This window comes from Mus caroli, unplaced genomic scaffold (assembly GCF_978045245.1).
Source record: "Mus caroli unplaced genomic scaffold, Mus_caroli_1 scaffold_4, whole genome shotgun sequence".
Taxonomy (NCBI): domain Eukaryota; kingdom Metazoa; phylum Chordata; class Mammalia; order Rodentia; family Muridae; genus Mus; species Mus caroli.
Window position 1 is genome coordinate 41,162,831 of NW_028227259.1, and position 13,872 is coordinate 41,176,702.

General features: G+C 41.4%; 1 protein-coding gene across 1 annotated transcript in view; it reads right to left on the bottom strand.

Annotated features, from left to right (window-relative positions):
* Positions 1 to 13,872, bottom strand: part of Clnk (cytokine dependent hematopoietic cell linker) — a 96,606-nt gene that overhangs the window by 14,329 nt on the left and 68,405 nt on the right. The window contains exons 14-15 of the mRNA XM_085836356.1: positions 13,554 to 13,594; positions 746 to 873 (exon numbers count right to left, since the gene is read on the bottom strand). Coding sequence (XP_085692482.1) covers positions 746 to 873; positions 13,554 to 13,594 — 169 coding nt within the window. The remainder of the gene's footprint in view (positions 1 to 745; positions 874 to 13,553; positions 13,595 to 13,872) is intronic.

The window sequence follows — 13,872 nt, forward strand, 5'->3', positions numbered from 1 at the left end:
CTATGCTCAACTGAAGTTTAAATGTGATGTGTGAATCTTTGGATGGAAAAATGAACTCAAATTAATCATCCATGAAACTTAACAAAATGTAAGTCTAAATTTCTCACATGCCCCTGCCCACATAATTAATGAACAGAATATTCTGAGAATTGGGAACACGTGCAGATTGAAAATCTGGTGAAAGAGTAATGAAGTATGACACAACAAAACCTTTTAGAAACATTAAAACCCAATGATTTGTCATTGTATGTGTGGTGGATTGAATATGTATGACCCCTGTAGACTCATATGTTTGAATGCTTGGTCCATAGGGAGTGGCACTATTAGGAGTGTGACCTTGTTGGAATGTATATGGCCTTGTCGGAGGAAGTGTGTCACTGAGGGGGTTGGTTTTAAGGTCTCCTATGCTCAAGCTATGCTCAGTGTGGCACATAGTGTCCTTCTGCTGCCTTCAGATCAAGACGTAGAACTCTAAGCTTCTTCTCTAGCACTATGTCTGCCTGCATGCCACCATGTTTCCCGCCATGATGATAATGAACTAAACTGCTAAAACTGTAAGCCAGCCCCAGTTAAATGTTTTCCTTTATAAGAGTTTCCATTATCAGAGTGTCTTATCACAGCAATGACACTCTAACTAAGACAGTATGGAAAAACAATTAATGGCCACCATAGTAATCTGCTTTGGGCATTCTCAGTGAGCTCTCACTGGATGCTAGAAGGGCTTGCAGAAGCTCTACTGTCTCACCTTCTCATCAGGCTTTGTGGGATCAGGTTTCTCCGAATTTGTGTTTTCATAGGGCAGCATACGAGGGCTGTGGCTGGCTGCAGCTTGGCATCTCTGAGCAGGACAGTGCTGCATGCTACCTGTATGGTCTGGAAAGAGATCACACTTAAATGAAGTTGCATTGCTGTCTCAGTCTGTTTCCTTCCAATGTATAGCTGGGCTCATCACCTCTGCCTGTCTGTGGCCATCTTTGTGGACTAGACAACACCTTCTCGCCAGGAACTGCAGTGATCCCAGGAATACTCCTCTACTTCTACATTCCCCCTCCTCACAGGGAGCCTGAAGTCATCTTCCAGAACTGTACTGTGTAGCTGGGAGAGATAGCTCAGTGGGTAAAAGTGCTTGCCTTCCAGCTGTGATGAACAGAGTTCAAGTCCTCAGAACTCATGTAAAAGCCAGATTCTAGCGGGCAGCTTCAATCCCAGCATTCCTACCAGGAAATGGTAGGCAGAGACAGGAGAATCCCCAGAAACTGAAGGGTGGGGTGGCTTAAAATCCTAGGGGTGTGGCCGGAGTGCCATCTCTCTTCTGGTATACTCATACACATGCAGCAGTCACAGATTAGCACTCTGCACCCCACCCCACAGCTCTGCCTGCCTACCAGGAGGCCAGCTCAAACCGGAAACACACAGCTCCACTTGCCTCCTGGGAGGCCTGCTACAACCCAGGACACTTAGGCCAACCAACACCAGGAACAAACAGATGGTGAAAGACAAGTGTAAGAACATAATCAACAGAAGCCAGTGCAATATGGCACCACCAGGACCTAGCACCCACTGTCCTATTGCAGCAAGCCCTGGATATCCTAACACACCCGAAGAGCAAGACTGTGACCTTAAATCCCATCTCAAAGATGATAGAGGCCTTTAAAGAGGATATAAATAATTCCCTTAAAGAAATATAGGAAAACATAATCAAACAGGTTGAAGCCCTTAAGGAGGAAACACATAAGTCCCTTAAAAAATAAGGAAAATATAATCAAACAGGCAAAAGAAATGAATAAAACAGTCCAAGAACTAAAAATGGAAATAGAGGAAATAAAGAAAACACAAATGGAAGCAACCCTGGAGATGGAAACCCTGGAGATGGAAAGAGAACAGAAACTACAGATGCCAGCATTATCAACAGGATTCAAGAGATGGAAGAGAGAATTTCAGGTGTAGACAATACCAAAGAAGAAAGGATACATCGATCAAAGAAAATGCCAAATGTAAACGTTTCTAACTCAAAACATACAGGAAATTTGGGACACTGAAAAGACCAAACCAAAGAATAATAGGAATAGAAGAGGGTGAAGATTCCCAGTTCACAGGGTCAAAAACATCGTCAACAAAGGAAAAACTTCCGGAACCTAAAGAAAGAGATGGCTATAAACGTACAAGAAGCTTACAGAACATCAAATAGATTTGACCAGAAAAGAAAATCCTCTCACCACATAATAATCAAAGCACTAACTATACAGAACAAAGAAAGAATATTAAAAGCTGCAAGAAAAAAAAGGCCAAGTAACATATAAAGGCAGAGCTATCAGAATCACACCTGATTTTTCAACAGAGATTCTAAATGCCAGAAGATCCTGGACAGATGTGTTATAGATTCTAAGAGATCACAAATGCTAGCTCAGACTACTGTATTCAACAAAACTCTCAATCACTATAGATGGAGAAACCAAGATATGCCACGACAAAACCAAATTCAAACAATGTCTTTCTGCTTACAGAGAATACAATAAGAAAACTCAAACACAAGGAGGGTAACTACATTCAAGAAAACACACGCAAAAAATTAATCACCTTACAGCAAAACAAAAATAAGAGGAACTCAGACACATACACTAATACCTTTAACATTAAAATAACAGGAACTAACAATCACTAGCCATTAATGTTTCTCAACATCAATAGACTCAATTCACCAATAAAAAGACACAGGCTTGCAGACTGGATATGCAAACAGGATCCATCATTCTGCTGCATACAAGAAACACACCTCAGTCAGCTTCCAAATGCTGACACCATTGCATACACTAGCAAGATTTTGCTGAAAGGACCCAGATATAGCTGTCTCTTGTGAGACAATGCCGGGGCCTAGCAAACACAGAAGTGGATGCTCACAGTCAGCTATTGGATGGATCACAGGGCCCCCAATGGAGGAGCTAAAGAAAGTACCCAAGGAGCTAAAGGGAACTGCAACCCCATAGGTGGAACATTATTATGAACTAACCAGTACCCCAGAGCTCTTGTCTCTAGCTGCATTTGTATCAAAAGATGGCCTAGTAGGCCATCACTGGAAAGAGAGGCCCATTAGACTTGCCAACTTTATATGCCCCAGTACAGGGGAATGCCAGGGCCAAGGGGTGGGGGTGGGGGGGTGGGGGACTGGGGGGGAGTGTATTGGGGACTTTTTGGATAGCATTGGAAATGTAATTAAGGAAATTACCTAATTAAAAAAAAAACACACCTCAGCAACAAAGTTCATTACTTCAGATTAAAGAACTGGAAAAAGGTTTTCCAAGCAAACAGACCCACCAAACAAACTGGAGTAGCTATTCTAAAATCAAATAAAATAAACTTTCAACCACAAATCTATCAAAAGAAATAGGCAAAGACACTTCATACTCATTAAAGGAAAAATCCACCAAGATGACGTCTCAATTCTGAACAGCTATGCCCCAATGCAAGGGCACCCACATTCATAAAAGAAACTTTACTAAAGCTCAAATCACACATTGAACCTCATACAATAATAGTGGAGGACTTGCATGCCTCACTTTCATGAATGGACAGGTCATTGAAACAGAAACTAAACAGAGAAACAATGCAATGAACAGAGTTTATTAACCAAATGGTTTTAACTGATATCCACAGAAACTTTTACCTCCAAACAAAAGAATATACCTTCTTTCAGCACCTCAGGAAACCTTCTCGCAAACTAATCATATAATTAGGAGCAAAGCAAGCCTCAACAGATACAAGAAGATTGAAATCACCCCTTGCCGTCTGTCAGATCTTCATGGGTTAAGGCTGGACTTTAACAACAGAAGCAACAGAAAGCCCTCATACTCATGGAAACTGACCAGCTCTTTACTCAATGATCACTTGGTCAAGGAAGAAATATGTTGAGGTTTGCACTGTTGCTATGTATTGTAATGCTAAGTGCAGGCCCCCAAGACTTGGTTGCCCCAGAGATGAGAGAGTACGAATGTAGACCTATGTGGTGCTATGTGAAGTTATTTCTGATTGGTGAATAAAGATGCTGACAGCCAATAGCTGGGCCAAAGAGACACAGGCTAAGTTTGGGATTCCTGGGCTTAGGATCAGAGGTGAACCGAGAAGAGAAGAAGTGAGGAGGAAGAGACAAATGGCATGGGGTAGGAGTCAAGAAAACATGACCCTGAGGACTGGCCAATCAGAGATAAGATCAGCCGACATGAAACATAGTGAGAAATAACTCAGGGTTATCACCAGAAAAAAAAGTAGATTTTAGCAGCATAAAGGATAGAATATCTGCCCAGCTTTTGTGTTGTTTGAGGCTTATCATAAATTAAAAAAAAGTTGTATATCTTTTATCTGGAAACTGAATGATCAAAACAGAGTAGAAACCCTTGGTAGTAATTAAAAATTTCTACAACAGAAATAAATAAATTATTAAGACTTTCTAGAATTCAATGAAAAGGAAAGTACAACATACCCAAACTTATGGGAGACAATGAAAGCAGTGCTCTGAGGAAAATTCATAACACTAAATGTTTTCATAAAGAAATTGGAGAGATCTCACACTAACAACTTAACAGTAAACCTGAAAGCTCTATAACTAAAGGAAGCAAACACACCCAAGAGGAATAGATGACAGGAAATAGTCAAACACAGGGCTGAAATTAATCAATTTGAAACAAAGAGAACAATCAACAGAATCAACAAATCCAGGCGCTGGTCCTTTGAGAAAATCAACAAGATAGACAAACCCTTTATTAAACTAACTAGAAGGCACAGATATAGAGATTCCAAATTAACAAAATCAAAATGAAAAGGAAGACATAGCAACAGAAACTGAGAAAATTCAAAGAATCATTGGGTCTTACTTCTACAGCCTGCACTCCACAAAATTGGAAAATCTAAGTGAAATGGATGAATTTTTAGACAGATACCACATATCAAAGTTAAATCAAGATCAGGTAAACTAAACAGTCTCATAATCCCTAAGGAAATAGAAGCAGTCATTAAAAGTCTCCCAACCAAAAAAAAAAAAAAAAAAAAAAAAAAAAAAAAAAAATCCCAGGGCCAGATGGTTTTAGTGAAGAATTCTACCAAACTTTCTTTCTTTCTTTCTTTTTTTAATTAGGTATTTTCCTCAATTACATTTCCAATGCTATCCAAAGAGTCCCCAATACACTCCCCCCCCCCAGTCTCCCACCCACCCACCCCCACCCCTTGGCCCTGGCATTCCCCTGTACTGGGGCATATAAAGTTGGCAAGTCCAATGGGCCTCTCTTTCCAGTGATGGCCGACTAGGCCATCTTTTGATACAAATGCAGCTAGAGTCAAGAGCTCTGGGGTACTGGTTAGTTCATAATAATGTTCCACCTATGGGGTTGCAGTTCCCTTTAGCTCCTTGGGTACTTTCTTTAGCTCCTCCATTGGGGGCCCTGTGATCCATCCAATAGCTGACTGTGAGCATCCACTTCTGTGTTTGCTAGGCCCCGGCATTGTCTTACCAAACTTTCAAAGAACTGCTAATATCAATACTTCTCAAACTGTTCTGCAAAGCAGAAGGAACACTATCTAATTCATTCTATGAAGCCACAGTTACCTTGATACCTACACCATAGACCTAATAGAGAAAGAGAACTACAGACCAATTTCACTTACAAACACCAACACAAAATATCTCAATAAAATCTTTTCAAACTGAATCCAAGAAAACTTCAAGGACATCATCCACCATGATCAAGTAGGGTGTATCCCAGGGATGCAGGGATAGTTCAAGATACAAAAATCCATCAATGTAATCCACCATATAGAGAAACTGAAACAACAACAAAAATCACATGATCATCTCATTAGATGCTGGAAAAGCCTTTGACAAAATCCAACATCCCTTCACATTAAAAGTCTTGGAGAGATCATGGATTCAAGGCACATACCTAAACATAATAAAAACGACGCACAGTAAGCCAATAGCCAACATCAAATTAAACTTGAATTAATCCCACTAAAACCAGGGACAAGACAAAGCTGCCTGCTCTCTCTATTCAATAAAGTACTTGAAGTTCTAGCTAGAGTAATCGGAGAACAAAAGGAGATTAAGGGGATGCAAATTGAAAGGGAAGAAGTCCAAGTATCACTATTTGCAGGTGATATGATAGTATACATAAGCAGATCCCAAAATTCCACCAGAGAACTCCTACCTGAAAAACAACTTCAGGGAAGTGGCTGGGAATAAAATTAACTCAAAGAAATTAATAGCCCTCCTTTACACAAATGATAATTAGGCAGAAAAAGGAATTCGGGAAACAACACCCTTCACAATAGCCACAGATAATATAAAATAAATACCTTGGTGAAACTCTAACCAAGCAATTAAAAGATCTATATGACAAGAACTTCAAGTGTCTGAACAAAGAAACTGAAGAAGATGTCAAAAGATGGAAGATCTCCCATGGTCATGAATAAGGTAGGATTAACATAGTGAAAAAATGGTCATCTTACCAAAAGCTACCAACAGATTTAATGCAACCCCCATCAAAATTTCAATAATATTTTTCAGACCTTGAAAGAGCAATTTTCAACTTCATATGGGACAACACAAAACCCAGGACAGACAAAAAGAACCTCTTGAGCAATCACGATCCCTGACATCCAGCTCTACTACAGAGCAATAGTGATAAAATACAGATAAACAGTGCAAAGTATGGGTACAGAAACAGACAGGTTGATCAATGAAATAGAATTAGAGACCCAGAAATAAAACCACACCCCCATGGATACTTGATGTTTGACAAAGAAGTCAAAATCACACATTGCAGAAAAGAAAGCATCTTCAACAAGTGGTGCTGGTGTAATTGGATGTCTGCATGTAGAAAAATGCACATAGATCCATATTTATCACCCTGTACAAAACTGAAGTCTAAAAAGATCAAAGACCTCAACATAAAACAGGATACACCAAATCTAACAGAAAATGAACACCAATAGCTCAGGCCCTAAGATAGATAAAAAAAAAAGGACCCCATGAAACTGAAAACTTCTGTAAGGCAAGGGACACTGTCAACAGGATGAAATCATAGCTTACATATTAGCAAAGGATCTCAACTAACCCTGCATCCCATAAAGGGTTAATATCCAAAATATATAAAGAACTCAAGAAGATAAACTTCAACAAACCAAATAACCCAATTTTTAAAATGGGGTGCAGAGCTATGATGGCTTTTTCTGGATGTCAACTTGACTACATCTGTAATGAACTACAATACAGAAATGAAGGGCACACTGGTGATCTAGATCTTGAGGCTGGAAGACACAGGCTTTTGACCCAGATCTTGACATGAAGATCTTCAGGCATAGTGGCCATGAAAAGCTTAGGCTTTGGCAAAGTAGAACACACTTTTAACCCCAGGAGGCTGAGGTGGGCAGATCTCTGAGTTCAAGGCCAGCCTGGGTCAAAGCAAGTTCCAGATCCAGGTCTGGCGGTACACACCTTTAATCTGGGCCATGCCTTCTGCTAGAGGCCCACATAAGGACATTGGAAGAAGGAAGACTCACTCTTCTTTGTCTGCTTGCACTTACTTGCCAGCACATCTGTTAGAACCTACTTCAGGATTCCAGCTTAGACAGAAAACCAGGTAAAGCAACTAGCCTCATGAGGCTGAGCAACAACTAGATTTTTGGACTTCCCATTCACAGGTGTCCATTGTTGGGTTAGTTAAACTACAGACTTTAAGTCATCACAATAAATTCCCTTACCATATAGAGACATTCCCCAAGTTCTGTGATTCCAGAGAACCTTAACTAATACAGGAGCTAAACAGAATTCTCAACAGAGGAATTTTGAATGGCTGAGAAGCACTTAAAGAAATGCTCCACATCCTTAGTCATCAGGGAACTGCAAATCAAAACGACCCTGAGATTCCACCTCATACTAATCAGAATGGCTAAGATCAAAAACTCAAGGGACAGCACGTGCTGGCAAGGATGTGGAGAAAGGGGAACACTCCTTCATTGCTCATGGGTTTGCAAACTTGTGCAACCACTTTGGAAATCAATCTTGCAGTTTCTCATAAAATTGGAAATAATTCTACCTGAATACCCAGCTATATTGCTCCTGGGCATATACCTAAAAGGTACTCCACCATACCACAAGGACATGTGCTCCACTAAGTTCATAGCAGTCTTATTCATAATAGTCAAAAACTGGAAACAACCAAGATACTCCTCAACTGAAGAATTAATACAGAAAAGGTAGTTTATTTATACAATGGTATACTATTCAGCTTTTAAAGACATCATGAATTTTGTAGGCAAATGGATGGAACTAGAACATATCATCCTGAATGAGGTAACCCAAAAGGGCATGTATGGTATGTAGCCATAAAGTATAGAATATCCATACTATACCCCACAAACACAAAGAAGTTAAACAAGAAGGAAGGCCCAAGCAAGGATGCCTGAATCACACTTAGGGGGGAAAAATGGTTATAGCAGGCAGAGGGAGAAAGGGAACTGGATGGGAGGGGGGATGGAAAGAGGAATGGAGAGGCAGGGTCAGGTGTGATGAGAGACAGGAGGGGACCAGAGGACCTTGAGAATGAATGGAAATCTTCAGCTGCAGGGGATGGGCGGGGAGGGGACAATCTCTAGGAAGTCCCAGAGACCTGGGATAGAGAGGCTCCAAGGAGTCAATGCGCATGACCTTAGCTGAGATGCTTAACACTGGGAACATGAAACCCGAAGAGATCACTTCCTGTAGCCAGGCAGGACCCCCAGTGGGGGAATAAAAACACCAATCCACCCACAAAATTTTTAACCTCAAATTTGTCTTGTCTAAAGGAAATGCAGAGATGGAGCAGAGACTGAAAGATAGGTCAACCAATAATTGGCTCAACTCAAAACCCATCCCATGGGCAAGCACCAATCACTGACATTAATAATGATACAGACAGGAGTGTAAGCATAACTGTCCTCAAGGGGTTCTACCCAGCAGTGGATTGAAACAGATGCAGATACCCACAGCCAAACATGTGGCAGAGGTCAGGGACACTTATGAAGAGTTGAAGGAAGGATGGAAGGCCCTGAAGGGGGATGGGAACCCCACAGGAAGACCAACAGAGTCAACTAGCCTGGACCCCTGGGAGCTCTCAGATACTGAGCTACCAACCAAAGAACATACATGGCTTTGAACAAGGTGCCTGGCACATATGTAGCAGATGTGCTGGTCAGTCTCCATGGCTGCCTTGGACTGGCCTCAGTGGGAGAAAAGACTTAGTATGTTGGGGGTGGGGGGAGGGCACCATCTCAGAGGAGTGAGGGAGGGACCTGGAGGGAAAGCAGTGCTTGGGATGTAAATAAATAATTTAAAAAATCTTCTATCAGAAAAAAAAATCCTAGGGATATGTTGATTCCATATCCAGAATCTAAGAGAAATCACACTGGGGCAATGTCGAATGCTGCCCCAAGAGAAAGTCTACAGGCCTTTATTAGTGAGAAGAACATTGGCTTAAAAACTTTCGTGTAAGTTATTCTGGAACAGAATGCGGGGTGGGGGTGTGTTATTTAAATAGCAGTGACTGTCTTTCCACTGTGGCTTGGAACAGTAAGCACGGAGTTGAGAGGAGAAACCGCCGTTATCAGCATTTCTTATTACTCAGTTCGAGCTTGGTGCCCAGTAGAACGCAGTGATCATGAATTTTTCATGATATTGTGGCAACTGATTCATTATTGCTCAACCCCGTATGCCTTGCTTAAATATTTAAGAAGTCCTATTTTTAAAAAGAGCGTTTGGCAATAATTATGCATGTATGGTCTGTTCACAGAACTAGTTAAATGGAACAATGTCAAAATTGCTACGCAATCTCCCCACCCACCATCCCCAACCCCAAAAGGCCACCAGTTTGGATCTGTGTCAGATGACGAGTGCGTGAATGAGTGATTGATTCCAAGCACGCTCTTTGTACCCCAGCCCGAGGAGTCATCGTTTCTACCCCCTCGGAATGAGAGCGGCGAGTCCTACCTACAGGAGACATTTGAGGTTGATTAGCCAACAAAGCCTGGAAAAGGGAGGGTGGCCCTAGCAGAGAGATTGGTAAAAGTCCAAGAGAAGAGTATTGGGGGTGGGTGGTTGACACCCCCAAGAGGCAAAACAGTTTGATTAAAGGAGGCTTGCGTTACCACTGCCAACAACTTCTAATTTTAAATTAAATTCTAGCTTTAATTAAAAATTTAATTTTTATTTAAAACTAAATTTAAATTTTAAAGTGAAATTCTTATGCAGCTCCATGTCCTGGCATGGACTCTGACCCTTGCTATCAGCTCAAGGGTGCTAACTTGTGAGTACAGCAAATATTACCGCAGAGAAAGCTGCACATCCATCTTGGGGTCACTTAAAGGACAGCATTTCAAAATCGGGCATTGGGCTGGAGAGATGGCTCAGCAGGTAAGAGCACTGACTGCTCTTCCGAAGGTCCTGAGTTCAATTTCCAGCAACCACGTGGTGGCTCACAACCATCCGTAATGAGATCTGATACCTTCTTCTGGTGCTATCTGAAGACAGCTACTTAGATATAATAATAAATAAATCTTCAGGCCAGAGAGAGCAGGACTGGAGTAAGTGGGGGCAACTGGAGCGAGTGGAAGTCCTGAATTCAAATTCCCAGCAACCACATGTACTCATATACATTAAATAAATAAATAAATAAATACATACATACATAAATAAGTCTTTTAAAAAAAGGATATTAAAAACCGGGCATTGTGTCAGTACTTATTAGAAATTTTAACTTACATTTATACACAATTAAAAATTAACTTTATAGGGATAAAAGCCATATGCATGTTTTCAAAAACAAAAAAAAATTAAACTAAACTAAAAGCAGACCAAAAAAAAAAATCCACACTTCCATATTGAAACATCAATTTTGTTAGTATCTTGGCATATAATAAAACCCCTCTCTCTTCTAGTATATACATACACATATAATCTGTTTACTTGGATTTTTTTTATGGTTTAGCTTGAGTTAAATTATCAATACATTGGGTCAATTGTTTTTATCTGTAGGGAAACTACCCAGAAACAAAGTAAACATATCCAGGATTCCTTTTCCATTTGTAAGATAAGAATCATGACATCGGCAACCACAGAAATGTAAACCTCACTCTTGTATATGAATGCTCACCCTTAAGGCAGGACAGGACAGGAGTCCCAGCCGGGGCACCGAACTCACTAAACTGAGAATCTGTGAGTGTAAATGGCACATCGTCATCTTCTGCCCCAGTCACTGCAACGTCTGAAGAATCAGAGATGAACTTCCATTCAGCAGGATGGATATTTGCTTAGTAAGCTGATAGAGAAGCGCTGGAGGGTCAGTGGAAGGACAGTGCTCTCCCTACTGTGTATCTTTTGGGAGTGGCCACATTTTGAGTACTGACCATGTGTGTAGTGGGTGCTTGTTGATGGAAAGAGAAAATAGTGGAGACAAGCCATCTCCCGTCTCCTCTAGGCTTTCTTAGGAGCCTAGCTTCCCTTGTGATGTCTTTCTCCCCCAGCAGCCTGCATAGCACTGGCACTGTGACGTAATATTATTTCATTTATGTGGATGGATGCTTTGCCTGCTTCTGTGTCTGTGCACACGAATGATGTTCTGGGACAGTGGACTGGATTCCTGGTGGTCAGGGCCATTCCTGTAACACTGCGGTCCCAGACTCTGCTTGCTTTGCTTTCTTTCTATCCATGCATGCTTTGATCTTTAAGAGCAAGGCCCTCCAATCTGCTCTAAGCTATGCTTCTTTCTAACTCTGAAGCACATGTTCAAAACTCACAAATCAAGCCCTTTCTGGCTCTGTCCATCCCAGGTACTCGCCTCGCCACATTGACACCCCAAACCTTTTTCTCATCTTTGCATGCTTAAATCTGACCTTCAGCACTCCTGTTGCTGACATTGGAGTTTCAGGGCTGGAAAGAGGCCATGAGTTAATCACAGCTTTCTTTGACCACTCAAACCAGGTGTATAGAATAACTGTACACACAGGATCAGGATTTCAAGGCCAGTTTAGGCTATACAGTGAGTTTAAGACCATCTCAATTACATGAGACCTGGTCTTGAAGAGACAGCAGGAGAAGGAGGAGAAGGAGGAGGAGGAGGAAGAGGAGGAGGGTGAGGAGAAAGAGGAAGAAGGTGAGGAGGAAGAGGAGGAGGGGGAAGAGGAGGAGGGTGAGGAAAAAGAGGAGGAGGATGGTGAGAAAGAGGAGGAGGAGGAAGAAGAGAAGGAGAACGGGGGGGGGGGGAAACCCCTTTTGGGGGAAAGTACCATTATTGATGTATACATTGGAAAAAATAAACTTATCACCTGGGGCTTAGCTGCTTTAGTATAGGGCAAAACTGGAATGAGGCATGATGGGAACCAAGCATGTAGCTCTGGAACTCATTGATGTCATTTGGGAAAGAGAAAAAAGGGAAGAAAGAAAAGAAGGGAAAAGAAGGGAGGACATTAAAATAAGGGTGTGTCAAGAAGATGGCTGAGTGTGCCTGGGTGTATATTGTACTGATAATAATATGTGAGGTTTTATTTACATTCTATCAGTGGGGAAGTGTAAGCTCAAAGGATTAACTGGACTTTAGTGGCCCTACTGGAGAGAGAGAGAGAGAGAGAGAGAGAGAGAGAGAGAGAGAGAGAGAGAGAGAGAGAGAGAGAGAGAGGCAGATTTGAGACCAGAGCAGTGGAGCTCTCCCCTTTTCCACTTGCACCCATGGAATCTGCTGCTCTTAGCCTCAAACACTCTTTTCTAGCTCAACAGAGAGACCGGAACACAGTATCTCCCTGGGACACAGAGTAATCAAGAGGGGATATGTACACAACAGAAGTAGCTGAGACAAATGACATGGATAATGCCCAGAGCCCCCGGGCTGGCACAGGGCTGGGTTTCTACTCAGTAGTTTTGCGCACAGATATGTTAGCCTTCTGAGTTTTATATCATGATCACTAAGAGAGATTGTTTAAGTTATTGAGATCATTTAAAAGTTATTTTAAAGATTTCTTTTCTTGAGATAAAGCTGTATTACACCCAATATGTTGAAGAAAATCATCCATAACTGTCGGCGAAGATGGAGAGAACACAGGGTACTCAGGAGATGTTGGTGACTAGCGGTGATGCCACCTCATTTCTGGCACAGATCAGGTGTAGTATGTTCGCATCAGTTTAATGAGTTTAACTGCTACATCTACTTTGCGAAATACATCCGAGGCAGTGAAAGAGACACACAGCTGAAGACACAGATATTTCTCTTTTAGGAAGAGCTGAGCCTACTGTACTTCTGTAAAGACATCAATACTGTGGTTTATAACAGCAATGCTTATAAGAGGATTATTTTATTATGAATTGAAGTAAAAAACTAAGTTATGTCACTTAACAGACAACAGGCAATACTATTGCCAGTGAAAATGAGACAGTCACAACTGCACACACACACACACAAGCATCCAGTCGCCATGTAGGACTCTCATGGAGTGCTGGCTTACCTGTTTTTATCACGATCTTTACTTATAGTGAGTGTCCTTACCTCTGGCTTGTATACTGTGCTTTCCTGGCATGTAGGAAGAGCTAAAGAGAATGTCAGAATTGGTATGTTAGCATTCCTGTGACGACAAAATTCTACTTATGGGCAAAGTTAATGGCAACATCTTAAGGTGACATTTATAAAGTATTCATATTTTACTGAACTCGTTCAAAGAGTTGTTAGTTTTCTAAATAGCAAGACATTGACTTTTTCTCACCTCTCTCAAGGTCTGACAAGTGTTTGCCATGGAATTAAGGGACTGGTGGGCACAGTGTTTCCCTTTGTTATTTCCATGAGAACATGTTATAACTCTTTGCTCTGT